Source organism: Ornithorhynchus anatinus, chromosome 1 (assembly GCF_004115215.2).
Source record: "Ornithorhynchus anatinus isolate Pmale09 chromosome 1, mOrnAna1.pri.v4, whole genome shotgun sequence".
NCBI lineage: Eukaryota > Metazoa > Chordata > Mammalia > Monotremata > Ornithorhynchidae > Ornithorhynchus > Ornithorhynchus anatinus.
The window spans coordinates 87,095,779-87,115,989 of NC_041728.1; the positions used below are offsets into that span (position 1 = coordinate 87,095,779).

The following is a 20,211-nucleotide window of genomic DNA, read 5'->3' on the forward strand; positions in this document are numbered from 1 at the left end:
AGGCTCAGGTGACAGGGGAACACAGTTCATCTCCCTCTCCCTTCTGTGTCATCCTGACTCTCTCCCTTTGCTCTTCTCCCCTCTCCCAGCCCCATAGCGCTTGTGTATATATCTGTAATTTAATTTATTTTATCGATGTCTGTTTATTTGTATTGACGTCTGTCGCCCTCCTCTAGACTGTAAACTCATTGTGAGCAGGGAGTGTCACTCTTTATTGTGGTATTGTACTTTCCCAAGCACTTAGTATGGTGCTCTGCATGCAGTAAGCACTTAATAAATATGATTGAATGAATGGTGACAGGACAAGGAAGACTGTGTACCGTGTAGAATAATAATGTTGGTATTTGTTAAGCGCTTACTATGTGCCGAGCACTGTTCGAAGCGCTGGAGTAGACACGGGAATCAGGATGTCCCACGTGGGGCTCACAGTCTTAATCCCCATTTTACAGATGAGGTAACTGAGGCACAGAGAAATTAAGTGACTTGCCCATGGTCACACAGCTGACAAGTGGCAGAGCTGGGATTCAAACTCATGACCTCTGACTCCAAAGCCCATGCTCTTTCCACTGAGCCACGCTGCTTCTCAGCATAGAATAGTCTTTGCTTCAAAGAGAACTCTGTCAACAGGGGATCTGTGTCCATGAGTGTGAGTTATCTTTGAAAGAGAATTCCTTAGTGTGCAAGTGGGCCCATGAAAACACAATTTCACCTTTCCTGACCTCTTGCCACTAGACCTTGAGCTCCCTGAGGGCAGGGACCATGTCTACTCTAGTCTGAGTACAGTATTCTGCACCGTGTCAATGGATAGCATTGATTGATTTGGGGGACAGCTGCTCAGATACCAAGTGTTAAGGAGAAAGTTAAGTCCTATTGCCAGCAGGACATGTGTGAGAGTTGTTTTTGCAGTATTGATTGATCCCCCTGGACTCTTGTGCCCAGCAGCACGCTCCAGTCCTTACTATACTCTTCTGCCAGGATCACTTTTCTCCCAAAACATTCAGGGCATGTCACCCCACTTCTCAAAAACCTCCAGTGGTTGCTCAAACCCCTCCACATCAAACAAAAACTCCTCATCATTGGCTTAAAGCACTCCAACACCTTTCCCCCTCCTACCTCACCTTGCTATTCTCCTTCTACAATCCAGCCCACATGCTTTGCTCCTCTAATGCTAACCTTCTCAATGTGCCTTGATCTTGCCTGTCTCACTGCCTATCCCAGCCCATGACCTACCTCTGGCCTGGAACCTCCACCCTTGTTAAATCCAACAGACTATTACTCCCACCCACTCCCCAGCCCCTCCCCATTTAAAATTTTACTGAAGGCACATCTCCTAGAAGAGGGCTTCCCAGACTAAGCTCCCCTTTCCTGCGTTCTTCTCTCCTCCCAGCCCCACAGCACTTATGTGCATTTATTTGTATTGATGTCTATCTCCCCTCTCTTGACTGTGAACTCATTGTGGGCAGTAATTGTGTCTGTTTGTTGCTGTACTGTATTTTCCCAAGCACTTAGTACAGTGTTCTGCACATAGTAAGTGCTCAATAAATATGATCGAAATACGCTATGTGGTCACAAAGTGAATATCCCTGACACCTCAACAGCAGCAAACACCACTGTGGCCTCACCTTTTTCTGAAAGTCATCATTGAGTTTGATTAATCCAGAGTGGTTTAGGAAGGGTTCAGAGAGTCTTTTCCATTTTCTTCTGAAAACCTGGGGGAAAAGCAAAAGGTAGAACCAGAAAAATAAAACAAAAAGAACATAGAGGTCAAATATCTCTTTGTGTGGAGAGGTTAAAAAAAATCCAACAACTGAAAAGTCCATGTCAGTGCTCAAAATATGCAAGTAGTCAGTAGTAGGAAAGCTGACAGCAAGGCTAGGAAAAGAGATATCAATCAATGGTATTTACAGAAAGCAGCATGGTTTAGTGGGTAAAGCACAGGCCTGGTAGTCCAAATGACCTGGGTTTTAATCCTGGCTCTGCCACGTGTCTGCCATGTCTGTTCTTGGGCAAGTCACTTCACTTCTCAAGTCACTTAACTTCTCTGTGCCTCAGTTCCCTCATCTGTAAAATGGGGATGAAGACTGTGAGCCCCACGTGGGACAACCTGATTCCCCTGTGTTTACCCCAGCGCTTAGAACAGTGCTCTGCACATAGTAAGCGCTTAACAAATACCAACATTATTATTATTATTATTATTATTGTCCTCAGTTACCTCATCCGTAAAATGTGGATTCAGAGTGTGAGCCCCATGGGGTCAGGGACTGTGTTCAACCTGATTAATTTGTATCTACTTCAGCACTTAGAAGAGTACCTGACACATAGTAAGCACTTAACAAGTACAATAGTTATTAATGCCTACTGTGTGTAGAGCACTGTACTAAGCCCTTTGAAGAATTCCATACAAAAGAGTTGATAGACAGGATCACTGCCTACAAGGAACTTACAGTGGAGAGAAGAGATAAAGGAGGTGGTAGACATGGAAGACAGGGGATGGAGTGAAGAGAAAGTGACAATTCATTTCCATGAAACTTCAGAATGCTGTCTGTATTCATTCATTCCTTCAGTCATATTTATTGAGCACTTACAGTGTGCAGAGCACAGTACTAAGCGCTTGGAATGTACAATTTGGCAACAGAATTGTCTGTAGTGGCAGGAGAATGTGGATTTCCAAGATATAAAGGTAGGTTCCCCCTCTGTCCCCACAAAATGGGAACACAATACCACAGCTGTATAGCCCCCTACTTCTGGATTCTAGGATTAATGCTTTGAGAAAGTACAGTTCAGTGGCTGGCAGCCCTTCTTAGTTCCCATGGAGCTGGATCCCCTCATTAATACTTTACCAGATGTCAAGATTGCCATTGTCATTTTTGCTTTCCTCTTGAGAGACCACACTTCTTCCTGGTTCTTATAAAACGCAATTGTAATCCCTCTTCTCATCACTTCTATCAAAAGTGTTTGTTGAGATACCTTCTTTGGAATTCAGGCTCAGAAAGGATGATGTCCACCAGGGGCTAGGGAATGAGGGCTTTCCACGTGCATGTGTGGGGAAGACACTGGGAAACCCTGGTGCTCATATAGTGTTATGGAGAGGGGAGCCCTCATGTGCTGTGCACACAGTAAGCACTCAATAAATATGATTGAATGAATGTGTCTGTTTATTGTTGCACTGTAATAATACTAATAATAATAATAATGGTATTTAAGTGCTTACTATGTGCCAAGCACTGTTCTAAGTGCTGGGGGAGATACAAGGTAATCAGATTGTCCCACGTGGGCTCACGGCCTTAATCCCTATTTTCCAGATGAGATTACTGAGGCACAGAGAAGTTAAGTGATTTGCCCAAAGTCACACAGGTGGTAAGCTACACTTTCCCAAGTGCTTAGTACAGTGCTCTGCACACAGTAAGTGCTCAATAAATACAATTGAATGAATGTCATGTGAAAGAATGGAAAACTGCTAACCCGAATAATTTCTTCCACTAATACAGTCTTGCTCCTCTCTTCCTTTTCTGTCTCTCTCTTTCCCTTCTCGGTATTTGTATTTCTTTTTCTATCTCTTTCTCCAACTTTCTCTCCCTTTCTCTCTCCCTTCCTTCACTGACTCCTTCCCTCAGTCCCTTCTCTGTCTATCTGAAACATGGGGGTTTACCCATACCCATCCCAGTCTTCTCAGCAATGGAAAATTATTTATATTATTGTCTGTCTCCCCTTCTAGAGTGTTAGCTCATTGTGGGCAGGGAATGTGTCTACTATGTGTTGTGTTGCACTCTCCCAAACTCTTAGCACAGTGTTCTGCATCTAGTGATGCTCAATAAATACAACTGATGATGATCCTGATGGAGAATCTCAGGGCTAATTTAAGTTTTCAGCCACTGATATAGAGTCTCTTCTCCATCTCCTCTCAGCCACCACTATTTCCCTTCTGGCACTAGGTCCGCATGAAATTCAGCCTCAAGAAATAATAATGATAACTGTGGTGTTTGTTAAGCACTTACTGTGTGCCAGGTACTGTACTAAGAGCTGGGGTGCACACAATCTCTGTCCCAAATGGGGCTCACAGTCTCAATCCCCATTTTACAGATGAGGTAACTGAGGCCCAGAGAAGTGAAGTGACTTTCCCAAGGCCACACAGCAAACAAGAGGCAGAGGCAGGATTAGAGCCCATGAATTTCTGACTCCAAGGCCCGTGATTCACTATGCCATGATGCAGAAATTCTACTGTCGTTATGATTGAGGTTGCCACTTACGGGGGAAAAAAAAATATATTCTTGGGAAAAATAAATTACGTGATATAGGAAGCACCTGGAATGAGTTATAAGCGATATTAAAATCATGTTGCCTCCTCATATTGCTTGTTAAAAATGGATTCTACTTCAGAGACTTACATCAGCACATCCAAAAGGGGACTAGTAGATCACGAATGGGGTAGTGTATGTGGGATTGAATTTGTGTGAACATCTTCTGCTGAGTATGCTATTAGATTTTAATTAAGGAATTGAATTTGTATGCTTGATATTCCCCTCCTTACACTTTACAGAGTCAAGAATATATAAAAAGTCCTACGTTCACTCCAACAACTGGTCGCCATGAACATGGACTTTTCAACCTATATCATGCAATGGATGGTGCTAGTCATTTACATGTTTTAGTGGTCAAAGAGTATGAAATGGCAATCTATAAGAAGTATTGGCCAAATCACATCATGCTGGTTCTCCCAAGCATCTTCAACAGTGCTGGCGTTGGTAGGTATAAAGAATACTGCTCTTCCTTCAAAAAAAAAAAATTGTGAACTTGATGGTCCAGTGCTCAGCAGAAGAATTTTCCTATTTTTGACTTCTGAAATTCAATATTCATCTTCCCATATGTTAACTGACATCAGCGTTTCAAGGTTCAAGGCTCAGTTCTAAGCATTTGGGGAACATTAAACAGTAGATACAGCCTTTACCCTAAAATCATCAACTGTGGTATTTACTGAGCACTTACTGTGAATGATGAATTGTACTCAGCATTTGAATCAAGTGCTTACAATCAAAGAGGATGATAAGCAGATAAACGTAGTCAATATGAATATGTAGGGAGAAAGAACAGCATGCCTTGAAGAGTTGGTCTCAGAGGAGGTAGAGAGGATGGATGTTGCATAAGGGGCCATAGGAAAGCAAGTTTAGTCAGATAGGAGTTACAGGCTGGATAAGCTGTAAAGCTTTGAAGCAGCAGTCAGAAACAGATGGGTCAATTACTGGTTTACATGTTGTGTAGAGAGAACTAGGGATCAAAAGTCCCTCTAGACTGTAAGTTTCTTGTGGATGAGGAACATGTCTGCTAACTCTGTTATTTTGTACTCTCCCACGTGTTTAGTAAGATGCACACAGTAAGTGATCAATAAATACACTTGATGGAGAGATATATCAGAACCTCCTCGAAAAAAAATATCGCCCTCACAAGTTTAGCAAATACCTTTATTACGTTGGAGAAGCAGCGTGGCTTAGTGGAAAGAGCATGGGCTTGGGAGTCAGAGGTTGTGGGTTCTACTCCTGGCTCCATCACTTGTCAGCTGTGTGACCTTGGGCAATCACTTAACTTCTCTGTGCCTCAGTTACCTCATCTGTAAAATGGATATGAACAATAATAATAATAATAATGTTGGTATTTGTTAAGCGCTTACTATGTGCAGGACACTGTTCTAAGCACTGGGGTAGATACAGGGTAATCAGATTGTCCCACGTGAGGCTCACAATCTTAATCCCCATTTTACAGATGAGGTAACTGAGGCACAGAGAAGTTAAGTGACTTGCCCACAGTCACACAGCTGACAAGTGGCAGAGCCGGGAATCAAACCCATGACCTCTGACTCCCAAGCCCATGCTCTTTCCACTGAGCCACGCTGTTTCACTGTGAGCCCTATGTGGGACAACCTGATTACCTTGTATCTACCCCAGTGCTTAGAACAGTGCTTGGCACATAGTAAGTGCTTAACAAATACCAACATTATTATAATTTCTATTATTTCTTTTCTGGCATGAGAATTTGTAGTATACATTGGATTCACTTTAAAATAATGGATGAATGAGTCAATGTATAGTCAATATGGTATTGGAAAAAGTAGTGTTTAGGATAGTTCCACTGCTTCCCAGGATTTGTATGAATCGGGGAGCTCAATGAGAGTGAGCAGATTAGTAGCCAGGGCTAGTGAAAGCTGTCAGAGGAGCAGGATGATGAGGTAAATCTCCTACCTTCCTCGGCCGGGATAATATGAAGTTTTCCAAGGAAGGGACCCACCCACAGAATACACTAGAGTTAGCACTAGCTTCTTGACAATGATATTTCCTCAGACCTAAACAATCACAATATGAAATGTAAACACATATACAAATGTATATATGTGTGTGTGTACATATGTATGAGAAGTTGTCTCCATCTGGGACAGTGCTGGATGCTCTGACTCACAAGCAGCTCTCTGGTGGTGACTGGCTGGAAGAACTGATTTACCAAAGACACAGACCAGGTGTCAGAGCATTGGGCATCTCCCCCTCTAGACTGTAAGTTCGTTCGGAGAGGGGAACGTCTGCTAATTCTGTTGTATTGCACTCTCTCAAGTGCTTAGTATAGTACTCTGCAGTAGTAAGTGCTTAATAAATACCATTGATTGATTGGGGTGTGTGACTAACAGCAAAGAGGAAGCGATCACTGGGGAAGAGGAGACAGAAGCTAAGGAAACAGGGGGACTAGGGCTTGAGAGCCAGAAAACCACCAGACAGATGGAGCATAGAAGGGGGCAGGACCAACTCTTGGAAAGTGTGTCTAGTTTAGGCAGGAGCAGGTATCTGTTGATGTGACAGGGACAGTAGCAGGAGCAAGAATCAGAGCAGGGGGAAAGGTAGGAGCCCATGGACTTAGAGCATTTCTCTCTAAGCATACAAATGTTGGTATTTGTTAAGCAGCTTACTATGTGCCAAGCACCGTTCTAAGCGCTGGGGTAGATACAAGGTCATCAGGTTGTCCCATGTAGGGCTCAGAGTCTTCATTCCCATTTTACAGATGAGGTAACTGAGGGACAGAGAAGTTAAGAGATTTGCCCAAGGTCACATAGCTGACAAATGACAGAGCAGGGATTAGAACCCATATCCTCTACTCCCAAGCCCGTGCTTTTTCCACTAAGCCACGCTGCTTCTCTGCCCACGGCCGCCACCCACCCCGGACAACCTCAGGGCCCCCCCGCCGCCACAGGGTTATTTGGTCATGAGCTCTGGGACTCTCTCGGCCGCTAGCCGCTTGACTTTGAGTCTGATCGGGTAGGGTCGGCTCGTCCCCCGACCCTGGTCATCGCCTGCTTATTAACACTATTGTAGTGTGCCTTACTGTAGCATGTTGCTATATTTGCGATGTCGCTTTTTATTGTTTATTGTCGTCAGATTTTGAATTTGATCAGGTCGCCCCTTAATCGAGTCTACCCCCGACCCTGGTCATCACCCCTTTTATTAACACGACTATATTGTATCATACTGTATCATGTTGCTATATTAGCACCACTGTATTGTATCATATTGTATCATGTTGCTATATTACCGATTTCGTTTATTACTGTTTATTGTTGTCAGTGCTGCCACCCACCTCTCTGGCCTCGCCATGTCCCTCCTCCCCCTCTCCCCCCTCCCGCCCCTTCCTATCCTCCCCTTCCCCTTCCCCTTCCCCTCTCTCGCTCAGCTCTTTCCCGCTCTCTCCTCTGTCTCCTCCCCCCCTCCTCTCTCCCGCCCTAGAACCCCACTTTACCAGCGCTACCCCTCTTCCCCCTCCCCCTACTCTTCCCCCCACCAAACCCCCTCTTCACCCCCTCCCCCCTTCTCTCTTCCCCACCCACGCCCCATCCCAGTCCTCTTGTCCCACCGCCACCCCTCATCCCCCTCTCCTCGTCCAGGGCCCCGCCACCTCCTTCCCATCCAAACCCTCCCCTCCCCCCGCCCTTCCCCCCCTCCTCCCCTTGCACCCACAGCTACTTTCAAGTGTGGCCTCTGGAACCCCCGCTCTATTACAGGCAAGCTACCTTTCATCCATGACCTTTTCCTCTCCCGCTCTCTCCTCCTCCTCGCCCTTTCGGAAACGTGGCTCTCTCCCGAAGACACGGTCTCCGCCGCCGCTCTCTCCGGCGGAGGCCTCTCCTTCTCCCACTCCCCCAGACTCACCGGTAAGGGAGGAGGCGTCGGCTTCCTCCTCTCGCCCCGATGCCGCTTCCGCACTATCCCTCCTCGCCCCTCCCTCTCCTTCCCCTCCTTCGAAGCCCATATCATTCGCCTCTACCACCCACTCCAGTTACTTGTCGCCGTCATCTACCGCCCTCCCGGTCCCACCTCCGACTTCTTCAACCACCTTGACCCCTTTCTCACCTTCCTCCTCTCCTCTCTGCCCACTCTGATCCTTGGAGACTTCAACATCCATACGGATGTACCCGACGACTCCTCTGCCGCCCGCCTGCTATCCCTCCTCGACTCTGCCGACCTCCTCCTCCACCATACCGCGCCCACTCACCGACTCGGTCACACCCTCGATCTCGTCATCTCCTACCGCTGCACTATCTCCTCACTCACCAACTCTGAAATCCCTCTCTCTGACCATAACCTTCTCACCTGCCTCATCTCTCACACTCCCTCCCCCTGCAAATCTTCGCTACTGCCCCACAGAGATCTCCGCTCTCTTGATCCCATCCGTCTTTCCAATAGCATCTCACCTCACCTTGCCGCCCTGTCCTCTCTTCCCACTCTCGACGAGCGGGTCTCCGCTCTCAACTCCACCCTCTCTACTCATCTCGACTCTCTCGCCCCCCTTTCCCTCCGCCGCTCTCGCTCCACTAACCCACAGCCCTGGATCACCTCCTCCGTCCGCCTCCTACGCTCCTATGCTCGAGCTGCTGAGCGCTGCTGGCGAAAGTCCAAGCACCGAGCCGACCTCACACACTTCGAATTTATCCTTTCCTGCCTTAACTCTGCCCTCTCCTCCGCCAGGCAAAGCTTCTTCTCCTCCCTCATCGACACCCATGCCCGTCACCCCCGCCGATTGTTCCGGACCTTTAACTCTCTCCTTAGGCCCCCTGTTCCTCCCCCTCCCCCATCTCTCACCCCTAATGATCTGGCCACCTATTTCCTCACGAAAATCAACACGATCAGGTCTGAGCTCCCCAAAGTCACCCCTCCGCCTCTCCCCTCCCCCCCCAACAACCCCCTCCCCTACTTTCCCATCCTTCCCTGCAGTATCCTCAGAGGAGATCTCCTCCCTCCTCGCAAGTGCCACCCCCTCCACCTGCGCCTCGGACCCCATTCCCTCTCACCTTCTTAAAGCCATCGCCCCTGCCCTCCTCCCTTCCTTAACTTCTATTTTTAACCACTCAATCTCCAAGGGCTCCTTCCCCTCTGCCTTCAAACATGCCCACGTCTCCCCCATCCTAAAAAAACCCGCTCTTGACCCCACTTCCCCCTCCAGTTATCGTCCTATCTCCCTACTACCCTTCCTTTCCAAAATCTTAGAACGAGTCGTCTACAATCGATGCCTAGAATTCCTTAACTCCCATTCTCTCCTAGACCCCCTCCAATCTGGCTTCCGTCCCCTCCACTCTACCGAGACTGCTCTCTCTAAGGTCACCCATGACCTCCTTCTTGCCAAATCCAATGGCTCCTACTCCATTCTGATCCTCCTTGACCTCTCTGCTGCCTTTGACACTGTCGACCATCCCCTCCTCCTCCATACCTTATCTCACCTTGGCTTCACGGACTCTGTCCTCTCCTGGTTCTCCTCTTACCTCTCTGGCCGATCATTCTCGGTCTCCTACGCTGGAGCCTCCTCCCCCTCCCATCCTTTAACTGTTGGAGTTCCTCAAGGGTCAGTTCTTGGCCCTCTTCTGTTCTCCATTTACACTCACTCCCTTGGTGAACTCATCCGCTCTCACGGCTTTGACTACCATCTCTACGCAGATGACACGCAGATCTACATCTCCGCCCCTGTCCTCTCCCCCTCCCTTCAGGCTCGCATCTCCTCCTGCCTCCGGGACGTCTCCACCTGGATGTCGGCCCGCCACCTAAAACTCAACATGAGCAAGACTGAGCTCCTCATCTTCCCTCCCAAGCCCGGTCCGCTCCCAGACTTCTCCATCACCGTGGATGGCACGACCATCCTTCCCGTCCCGCAGGCCCGCAATCTCGGTGTCATCCTTGACTCGTCCCTCTCGTTCACCCCACACATCCTATCCGTTACCAAGACCTGCCGGTTTCACCTCTACAATATCGCCAAGATCCGCCCTTTCCTCTCCACCCAAACGGCTACCTTACTATTACGGGCTCTCGTTATATCCCGGCTAGACTACTGTGTCAGCCTTCTCTCTGACCTCCCTTCCTCCTCTCTCGCCCCGCTCCGGTCTATTCTTCACTCCGCTGCCCGGCTCATCTTCCTGCAGAAATGATCTGGGCATGTCACTCCCCTTCTTAAACAACTCCAGTGGTTGCCTATCGACCTCCGCTCCAAACAAAAACTCCTCACTCTAGGCTTCAAGGCTCTCCATCACCTTGCCCCTTCCTACCTCTCCTCCCTTCTCTCTTTCTACCGCCCACCCCGCACGCTCCGCTCCTCTGCCGCCCACCTCCTCACCGTCCCTCGGTCTCGCCTATCCCGCCGTCGACCCCTGGGCCACGTCCTCCCGCGGTCCCGGAACGCCCTCCCTCCTCACCTCCGCCAAACTGATTCTCTTTCCCTCTTCAAAACCTTACTTAAAAATCACCTCCTCCAAGAGGCGTTCCCAGACTGAGCTCCTCTTCCCCCTCTACTCCCTCTGCCATCCCCCCTTTACCTCTCCGCAGCTAAAGCCTCATTTTCCCCTTTTCCCTCTGCTCCTCCACCTCTCCCTTCCCATCCCCACAGCACTGTACTCGTCCTCTCAACTGTATATATTTTCGTTACCCTATTTATTTTGTTAATAAATTGTACATCGCCTTGATTCTATTTAGTTGCCATTGTTTTTACGAGATGTTCTTCCCCTTGACGCTGTTTAGTGCCATCGTTCTTGTCTGTCCGTCTCCCCCGATTAGACTGTAAGCCCGTCAAATAGCAGGGACTGTCTCTATCTGTTGCCGACTTGTTCATCCCAAGCGCTTAGTACAGTGCTCTGCACATAGTAAGCGCTCAATAAATACTATTGAATGAATGAATGATATACCCTATTTATTTTGTTAAAGAGGTGTACATCCCCTTGATTCTATTTATCATGATTATGTTGTCTCGTTTTTGTCCGTCTGTCTCCCCCGATTAGACTATAAGCTTGTCATTGGGCAGGGATTGTCTCTGTTTCCAAACTGTACATTCCAAGCGCTTAGTACAGTGCTCTGCACATAGTAAGCGCTCAATAAATACTATTGAATTAATGAATGGATATGCGGTAAAATGATCTATTTTTGTTTCAGGTGCCGCACATTTCCTAATAAAGGAGCTCTCCTATCACAATCTGGAATTGGAACGCAACAGGCAGGAGGAGCTGGGTATTAAACCCCAGGATATCTGGCCTTTCATTGTCATTTCAGATGACTCTTGTGTCATGTGGAATACTATTGACGTTGATTGTGCAGGAGAAAGAAGCAGGTAAAACATAAATGAAAAGGAATGTTTTCCCAATAATCCTTCTCCAACTCCATTAACAATAAGGAAAAATAAATGAATAATGTTTTTCCTGGAAATTTTTACCACATAAACTGATTCAAATATTGCTCCAGTGAGTCTTGCTGTTGATCATTTTTGTAATATTGAAATATGAAGACACTTACCATAGACCCACAGTTTTTTTCTTTTTGTAACCGCTAGTGGATTCTTAATGTTTCATAATAAAAGCAATAACTTTTTTTAGTTAACTTGTTATGACTGGTGTGGGAGACATTAGCTCCCCTGCTTAGCCCTTTTAGGCTGGGAGTTTTGGGACATAAAGGAATGTGTACTTCTTACACTCTGATGCCTTTTTTTTGTTTTCTTAATATTTTTAGGGATTATTTATGGTCAGAAAAAAACGTTTCCTTAAAGCACATTCTGCAGCACATTGAAGCAACTCCCAACATTACTCACTATGCTGTTATTGGGATGAGGAAGTGGTCAAGTAAAATGAGCAGTGGTGAGATCCGGGAGCCATTCTCTCGCTGTCACATCCATGATTTTCTCATCCTGAATGTAGATCTGACACAGAACGTTCAATATAACCAGAACAGGTGAGTTAGCAAATGGAGGCCGCTAGACAATAAGCTAATTGGGGACAGGGAGCTTGCTAAGTGCTTAGTACAGTACTTTGCACACAGCTCTCAATAAGTACCACTGGCTGATTGGGGCATTATATGGTTCCCAGGACCTGGAATGATTGGGGAAGCAATGTGGCTCAGTGGAAAGAGCCTGGGATTCGGAGTCAGAGGTCATGGGTTTGACTCCCGGCTCTGCCACTTGCCAGCTGTTTGACTCTGGGCAAGTCACTTAACTTCTCTGTGCCTCAGTTACCTCATCTGTAAAATGGGGATTAACTGTGAGCCTCACATGGGATGACCTGATTACCCTGTATCTCCCCCAGCGCTTAGAACAGTGCTCTGCACATAGTAAGCACTTAACAAATACCAACATTACGATAAGACAATCAGTGGTGCATTTACTGTACTTTCCTTCCAGTAAGAAGAGGGGCCAGGCTCCTTCCAGTAAGAAGAGGGGCCAGGCCGGTCTCTACACAAAGTGAGGTAGACATGGGACCTGGTATTTAAGAGCTTAGTAATGGCTGTGGTTTTATGAGGTTTGCTATTTCCTGGCTCCTACTGTGTGGAGAGTATTTTGTACCAGGAGCTTGGGAATATAAACATACAATAGGAAGAATCAGAATTAACTCCTTATCTGCTCTCTTTAGGATGAATTAGTAGAAGGAAAATACCTCTATTAATCCTGGAATCAAATCTCTCTTCCACCGCTGCTCCTCCGTTTTTAGTTCCTTGAATTTGGTTTTTAAGACAGGAATGTAGTCTTTACCTGGTTTCTAAATTCTTGTTTAATGAAGACCTAAAACATCTCTGGGTTTCTCGTGAGCAAGCTCTACTTAGTGCAACTCAGCACTTCCCCAAAGTTATTAGCCCACGTGAATGTAGACTCTGTATCTTTAAAGAAGGACAGCCAAGGGGAATGTCTTTAATCACCCTCTTTTGCATTCATGCAAGCTTTAAAAGCCAAAGCTAAGAATTCTCTCAAAAGAAAACTACAGGAGACCTTAATGTGAAGTGCACATATCAATGATCTAAATAGGGATATAATGAAAACAGGAAATCTTGACGAGAAATGTCAGGAGATCATTTTAATTTAGTGTTGTGGATTTGATTTCTTTTTACTAACTTTGAATGCGGTATATGCTTAGTGTAAATGTCAGCTCGGTTGGGAATTCAGGACTTTAATATTAGAATCCTTAGGGTGCTTACTGAGTACATTTGCTTCCACCTTCGGTTAGATTTATGTGCGATGATGTTGACTTCAACCTACGAGCCCACAGTGCCGGCCTGCTGCTCTGTCGATTCAATCGCTTCAGTGTGATGAAGAAGCAAATTGCAGTGGGAGGACACAGGTCTTTTCACATTAAATCCAAGGTGAGTGTGGTAGGAAAGAATCTCTCACCTATGTTCTATTGCTCTACATTGCTCTATGAGGGCACCTGAATGTTTGTTTCACTTTTAAACTAGAGTTGGGTCTTTGGGGTACATCTCCCCAATAAAAGAGAACTTATAATAGCCACCTTGATGTTCACTGAGATTAGGTTGGTGCTCACTAATCAAATTGTTGGAAGTACAGAATTAATTCTGAGGCTTTGATTCAGGTTTGACCATACTTCCCCCGAGTTTCCAAGCCCCTCCACTGGCTTGCCACTCATGCAACTCATAGTGACCTCCATAAAGTGGATGGCCGATAGAAAATGATTACAGACATGTACCAAGCCTGATGCTGGCAGTTGAGAAGGAAAATGAGTAGTGATAATGGGACTGTGAGGCATCAGAGGGGTAAAAGAATTAGTGAGCATCCACTTTAGTCCCTATGGCACTATTGCTATTATTAGTAGGTAGAACAACAACAAAAATAGGAGGTGATCTTTATGTGGGATTGATGCCAGCTTCAACTTCTCTGGAGTCCATAAGCAGATAGGGTTTTAACAACTTCTTCCTGAGAAATGACAATTAACACTTGAGAAATGGGCTCTTTAGCATAATAATGGCAAGGCATCTTTCCTGCTGACTCCAATCCAGGATGTGTTAAAGGCATATCACATTCTGGAGAAATAGAGAAGGATTTTTTAATGTTTCTACTAGCTGAGGCTCATGAACAACTCAGGAGATTTATGTGTTTTATCCCTTTTCTCTTTCCCTGTTAAGTTAATCTAAAAATTGGCTTTGGTGGGCTAATGCAAAGAGAAGAACAGAGTGCTATTATAGCATCAAAGATCACATCCTAAAAAAAGCCTTTCTTTGTTAAGTAGTAGAGAGAAAAATCAGATTTCTGTTTGTTATGGTCAGCCTCCTCATATTCTTAATGTGGGAAGAACTCCAGAACCCCTTAGAATTTCATAGGCTCGCTATTGTTCAATTTTTAGCTTTACTTTCTGGCAGACATGGTGGCATGAATTTGCTCTAGTATTGTTACTTGCTGACAAGGTGTCAATCACTGTGCTGAGCTGTAGAGTAAATACAAATCAGTTCAGACATAGTCCCCGTCCTACATTGGACTGGGAGGTTTATAGATGGAGAGGTGCAGAGAGGATACATGACTTGCCCAAGATCACACAGCAGCTCAGTGGCAGAGTTGGCAAGTCGCTTTTCAGTTACCATATCTGTAAAATGGGGATTAAAACTGTGAGCCCCATTTGGGACATGGATTGTATCTAAACTGATTGTCTTGTATCTACTCCAACTTTTAGTACAGTGCTTGGCACATAGTAAGCACTGGGTTGGGAGAATTAGCTCAAAAGCTAGAGCGTTCGCCTAGTATTTGAGAGGTAGCGGGATCGGTGTCCCCATTAGCCACTTTTCTCCACAGTTGCTCCTAATGTGCACGGGTGCGGTTTCACACTATATTTTGAGAAGCCGTGTGGTTTAGTGGAAAGAGCATGAGCTTGGGAGTCAGAGATCATGGGTTCTAATCCCTGCTTTGCCTGCTTGTCAGCTGTGTGACTTTGGGCAAGTTATTTAATTTCTCTGTGCCTCAGTTACCTCATCTGTAAAATGGTGATTAAGACTGTGAGCCCCAAGTGGGACAACCTGATTACCTATTATCTACCCCAGTGCTTAGAACAGTGCTTGGCACATAGTAAGCACTTAACAAATACCATTATTATTATTATTAATAATAATAACAAACACCATTAAAAAACACCTAGGTCTCTTGCTTCCCAAACCCTTGCTATTCCCACCAGGTCCTGTTACCATTTACAAGCATTTAGTTTATTTTAAGGCAGAGGGATCTAAATACTCCAAATGAAGTCCTTCATCTTTACTGTCATCTTCACGTCATCATCTTCATCATATAAAATTTAATACCCAGCACAAAACTCCATTGTATCATTGAATGTATTCTAATCCTGAAAATAAAATCATCCTCCTTTTACTTGGGTCAACCCAAGAGAAACCTTTTGGATAATTTTTAAATGGAAAGGCTTTCTTCCTTGGTCACATATAGGTCTAAATTTGTGTCTCCTTTCCAAACAAGTTTTCAGATGCAACATCCATAAATGTGTTATTAAAATTATCTTGATCATGCTAGGGGGTGTAGAGCATTGCTTACCTTTGGCAAACACATTTCCTCTGTCCCACCAGCCTGGAATCAATTATTTCAGTATCAGTCCACCACAGTGTACCCCCAGAATCCTCTGATTGGTGTGTATTTATTCCCACCTCAATGTATTTGAGCTCTTCCTTTTTTTTTTCCTTCATAGGTGTCTGATAATCCAGTGTCCATTGCCCCTGTTCAGTATATCTGTGCTCCTGACAGTAAAAACACTTTCCTCGCAGCTCCTGCTCAACTCCTGCTGGAAAAATTCCTCCAGTATCACAGCCATCGCTTCTTCCCTCTTTCCCTGAAGAATTACAACCACCCTGTGTTGTCTGTGGACTGTTATCTTAATTTAGGACCTCAGGTAATCTACAAAACAATTAAGATTTGAGCTCTAAAAAGTTGATTTGGAACTGGGGAGACTGATTGTAGTTGTTTTAAGGAATATATCTTTGAAAATTCTGCCCAGTTCAAATCTTGAGAGAATGTCATCATCCCCTCTTTCTTTATTATTGTCCTCCCACCCCCTGCACTCCCTTTTCCCCTGCCTCCTAGAGACTGATATAACTCTTGACCTGGCTCCCTACAGAAGTTACAGGCCCTGGACCCACTCTTGAGTGCTGCTTCATTATATGGCCTAGAGGATAGAGCATGGGCCTGAGAGTCAGAAGGACCTGGGTTCTAATCCTGATTCTGCCACTTACCTGCTGTGTAATCTTGAACAAGTCACTTCTCTGTGCCTTAGTTACCTCATCTGTAAATTGGGGATTGACTGTGAGCCCTCTGTGGCACAGGGACTCTGTCCAACCTGATTACCTTGTAACTAACCTCATGTTTAGTAAGGTGCCCGGCCCATAGTAAGCGCTAACCTTCTCACTGTGCCTCAATCTTGCCTGTCTCACTGCCGACCCCTAGCCCACGTCTTGCCTCTGACCTGGAATGCCGTCCCTCCTCAGATCCAACAGACAGTTACTCTCCCTTACTCTCCCCCTACTCAAAGTCTTATTGAAGGCACATCTCTTTCAAGAGGCCTTCCCAGACTAAGCCCCACTTATCCTCATCTCCCACTCCCTTCTGCATTGCTCCTTTGCTCTCCCCTGCCTAACCCCAAAGCATTTATGTACATATCTGTAATTTTATTTATTCGTATTGAAGTCTGTCTCCCCGCCTCTAGACTGTAAGCTCGTTGTGGGCAGGAAACATCACTGTTTATTGTTGTGTTCTACTTTCCCAAGCACTTAGTACAATGCTCTGTATACAGTAAGAGCTCAATAAATACGATTAAATGAAAGTGTTTAACAAATATCACAATTTTTATTATTATTATTTCATTAATATTTTCATAGATTGAGAATCCCTTGAGGGGGAGTCCATGTCTAATTCCCACTGTATACTCTTTCCCAGTGATTACTACAGTGCTTTGTAACCAGGAAGCATTTAATAAGTACTAGTTCTTCTAACAATAATGATCATCATTATAATTGTGGTATTTGTTAAGCACTTACTGTGTACAAAGCACTGTTCTAAGCGCTGGGGTAGATACAAGATAATCCCATTCCATATAGGACCCACAATCTAAGTAGGAGGAAGAACAGGTATTGAATCCTCATTTGCAGATGAGGGAACTGAGGCAAAGAGAAGTTAAGTGACTTGCCCAAGATCACACAGCAGGTATATGGTGGAACTGGGATTAGAACCCAGGTCCTCTGACTTCAGGCCTGTGCTCTTTCCACTAGGTAACACTGCTTCCTCCTCCTCCCTACTCTTGCATCCTCTTTTAGGCCTATTCTGGCTCCCTTCTTTTCTCCCCACACTCCTCCCTCTTTACTGGCCCATATTTGCGCATCTGAGGTGGGGTACAGACTTTTCCAATATTATTTACATGATTTTCTTCCCATTTTTTGCTTTGGTCTTGCACCCTGAAATGACTGAAATCAAATAAATTCAATATATCAGTATGTGGAAAGAGAGAGAGCATAATATTGCTGGATATCCCTAAGCAACTAATAATGGTATTTTTCTGTATTTCCCCTTCCATCAGATTGCTGTGTGTTACGTCAGTTCTCGTCCTCATTCTTTAAATATCAGCTGCACTGATTTGATATTCAGTGGACTCTTGTTGTATCTCTGTGATTCATTCGTGGTGGCTAGTTTTCTGAAAAAGTTTCATTTTCTAAAAGGTAAGAGATGAATGATTATGTCTGGAGGTATGTACCGTGGGAATAAAAGTGTTCCATTTTATCTTAAGCATCTCCATTCCAAGTTGAATCACTGTTCGATTCATGCCTTGACTCCTGCATCAGCCTCCTTGCTGACTTCCCAGCCTCCTGTCTGTCCCCACTCCATATCATTTTTCTACCAGAACATTCAGTCCATGTGTCCCCACTCTTTAAGGGTCTATAGCGGTTGCCCAACCACCTCCACATGGAACAGAAACTCCTTACCATCACCTTACCTCCTTCTACCTTACCTCACTGATTTTCTATACAACTCAGCATGTTCATTTCACTCCCCTAACACCAATCTATTCACTTTACCTCAATCTCATCTATCTCACCACTGAACCCTCACGGTCCTGCCCTTGACTGGAACTCCTTCCTCCTTCATGTATGACAGATCACCACTTTCCCCACGTACGTAGCTTTATTAAAATCACATCTTCTCCAAGAGGCCTACTCCCTCTACCTTTGCACTTAGATTTGTACCCTTTATTCATTCCACCCTCAAGTCCCACAGCACTTATGTACATAGCCATAAATTATATTGATGTCTACCTGCCTCCTTGACTAGACTGTAAGCTCCTTGTGTACAGGGAATACGTCTACTAACTCTTTTATTTTTACTCCCCAAGCTCTTCATGCAGCACTCTGCATAGGGGAAGTGATCAATCAATATGATTAATTGTCTTTCCACCCCATTATCTGTTTTTTAAAACAAGATGACCCTTGAGACCTAAAGCTTATTGTTCTAATATCTAACCTGCAGATGATTCTGTCTGATCTTGACTGAAGTCTTGGTTCTATTCCCTTTCCCTCTCATGGGCTTGTAATCATGATGAAAGACTTCAGGGCAGAGACACCCATGATTCATATTCTCCTTATCCATTACTTATTTTCCATCCAAACTGTTTTTCTCTTTCCTTTCCTCTCTCATCTTCCACATACCATGCATATAATTGATTTTCATTCCAATTGCTCTGCCTTCTATTTTCCATGAATCAGTAGAAACTGAACAAAATGTGACATGACAAGCTGAATTCACTTCAGTCACTGTAACCTCATCCTTAGACGACTAATTTGATTTTTCTTTTTCATTCTCAAACCATATTTAGGAGCCACCTTATGTGTGATCTGTCAGGATCGCAACTCTCTCCGCCAGACTGTTGTTCGCCTGGAGCTGGAAGACGAGTGGCAGTTCCGGTTGAGGGATGAATTCCAAACAGCTAATGCCAAAGAAGACAGGCCACTTTTCTTTCTCACCGGACGCCACATTTGAGAAGAACTGCTTCGCTTCCTTCAAGAGCAGTGGCTTCAGAATGCTAATACAGTCGTCGTAGTTGCAAGAGCCTTTGACAACAGGATCATCTAGGAAGTCTCTTTTTATGGGGACTATCCATCAGGTTATCTTTATACTTCCATGGTTAAAACCTGCAGTTTCATTAGCCTTTAAAGACTCACTCTCCAGGAACACCATCGTAATTTTAGAATTTCACAAGATGAGAACATTTATAGAGAAGGAGAGCGGCTAGCAATGAGACGTGCATTTCTTCGATCAAAATTGTCCCATGGGGAAATGGAAGCTTTAGAAGCAGTGTTTAAAATACTAATGGCCAGAGTTAGAAACTACCAATTTAAAAATAAATAACCATTTTGAAGTTTTCCTGGACTAGAAGATAATGTTACGTAAAAGCAAATATTTTCGTATTAAATATGATGCTCTTACAGTTCATTGTGGGTTATGAGCAGCTGTAATTGAAGAGACTCTTCTTAAAAGGGAAATACTGACTGAATAATAATAATAGTGGTGGTATTTGTTAAGCGCTAACTATGTGCAAAGCACTGTTCCCCATTTTACAGATGAGGTAACTGAGGCACAGAGAAGTTAAGTGACTTGTCCAAAGTCACACAGCTGGCAAGCGGCAGAGCCAGGATTTGAACTCATGACCTCTGACTACCAAGCCCAGGTTCTTGCCACTGAGCCACGCTGCTTCTCTAATGCTAAATAGAAAGTTATGGTGCCTGTTTTGGGATTCTCAGTAAAGAGAAGTAACAGACAGGAAGAGCTATATTTGTTCTCTAAATAAATCTCTGGGTGGTATGGAAAAATGATTGATGAGAAATGAGAAAGGGTTTCAAATCCCTGAATTAATTTATGGTTTCCTAGCAATGCAATTTCAATACAGCAGTTGAAAAGATCAAA

The 20,211-nt window shown here is 44.9% G+C and overlaps 1 protein-coding gene across 9 annotated transcripts in view; it reads left to right on the forward strand.

Moving 5' to 3' along the window:
- GREB1 (growth regulating estrogen receptor binding 1) overlaps positions 1–19,868 on the forward strand; it is a 161,471-nt gene extending 141,603 nt beyond the window's left edge. For all 9 annotated transcript variants that reach the window (XM_029074341.2, XM_039912395.1, XM_039912398.1 and 6 more), the window contains 7 exons: positions 4,538–4,742; positions 11,436–11,610; positions 12,006–12,224; positions 13,487–13,622; positions 15,956–16,156; positions 17,834–17,972; positions 19,124–19,868. In XM_029074341.2, the coding sequence (XP_028930174.1) occupies positions 4,538–4,742; positions 11,436–11,610; positions 12,006–12,224; positions 13,487–13,622; positions 15,956–16,156; positions 17,834–17,972; positions 19,124–19,287 (1,239 nt within the window). In that variant the 3' untranslated portion in view covers positions 19,288–19,868. The remainder of the gene's footprint in view (positions 1–4,537; positions 4,743–11,435; positions 11,611–12,005; positions 12,225–13,486; positions 13,623–15,955; positions 16,157–17,833; positions 17,973–19,123) is intronic.
- The last annotated feature ends 343 nt before the right edge of the window (positions 19,869–20,211 follow it).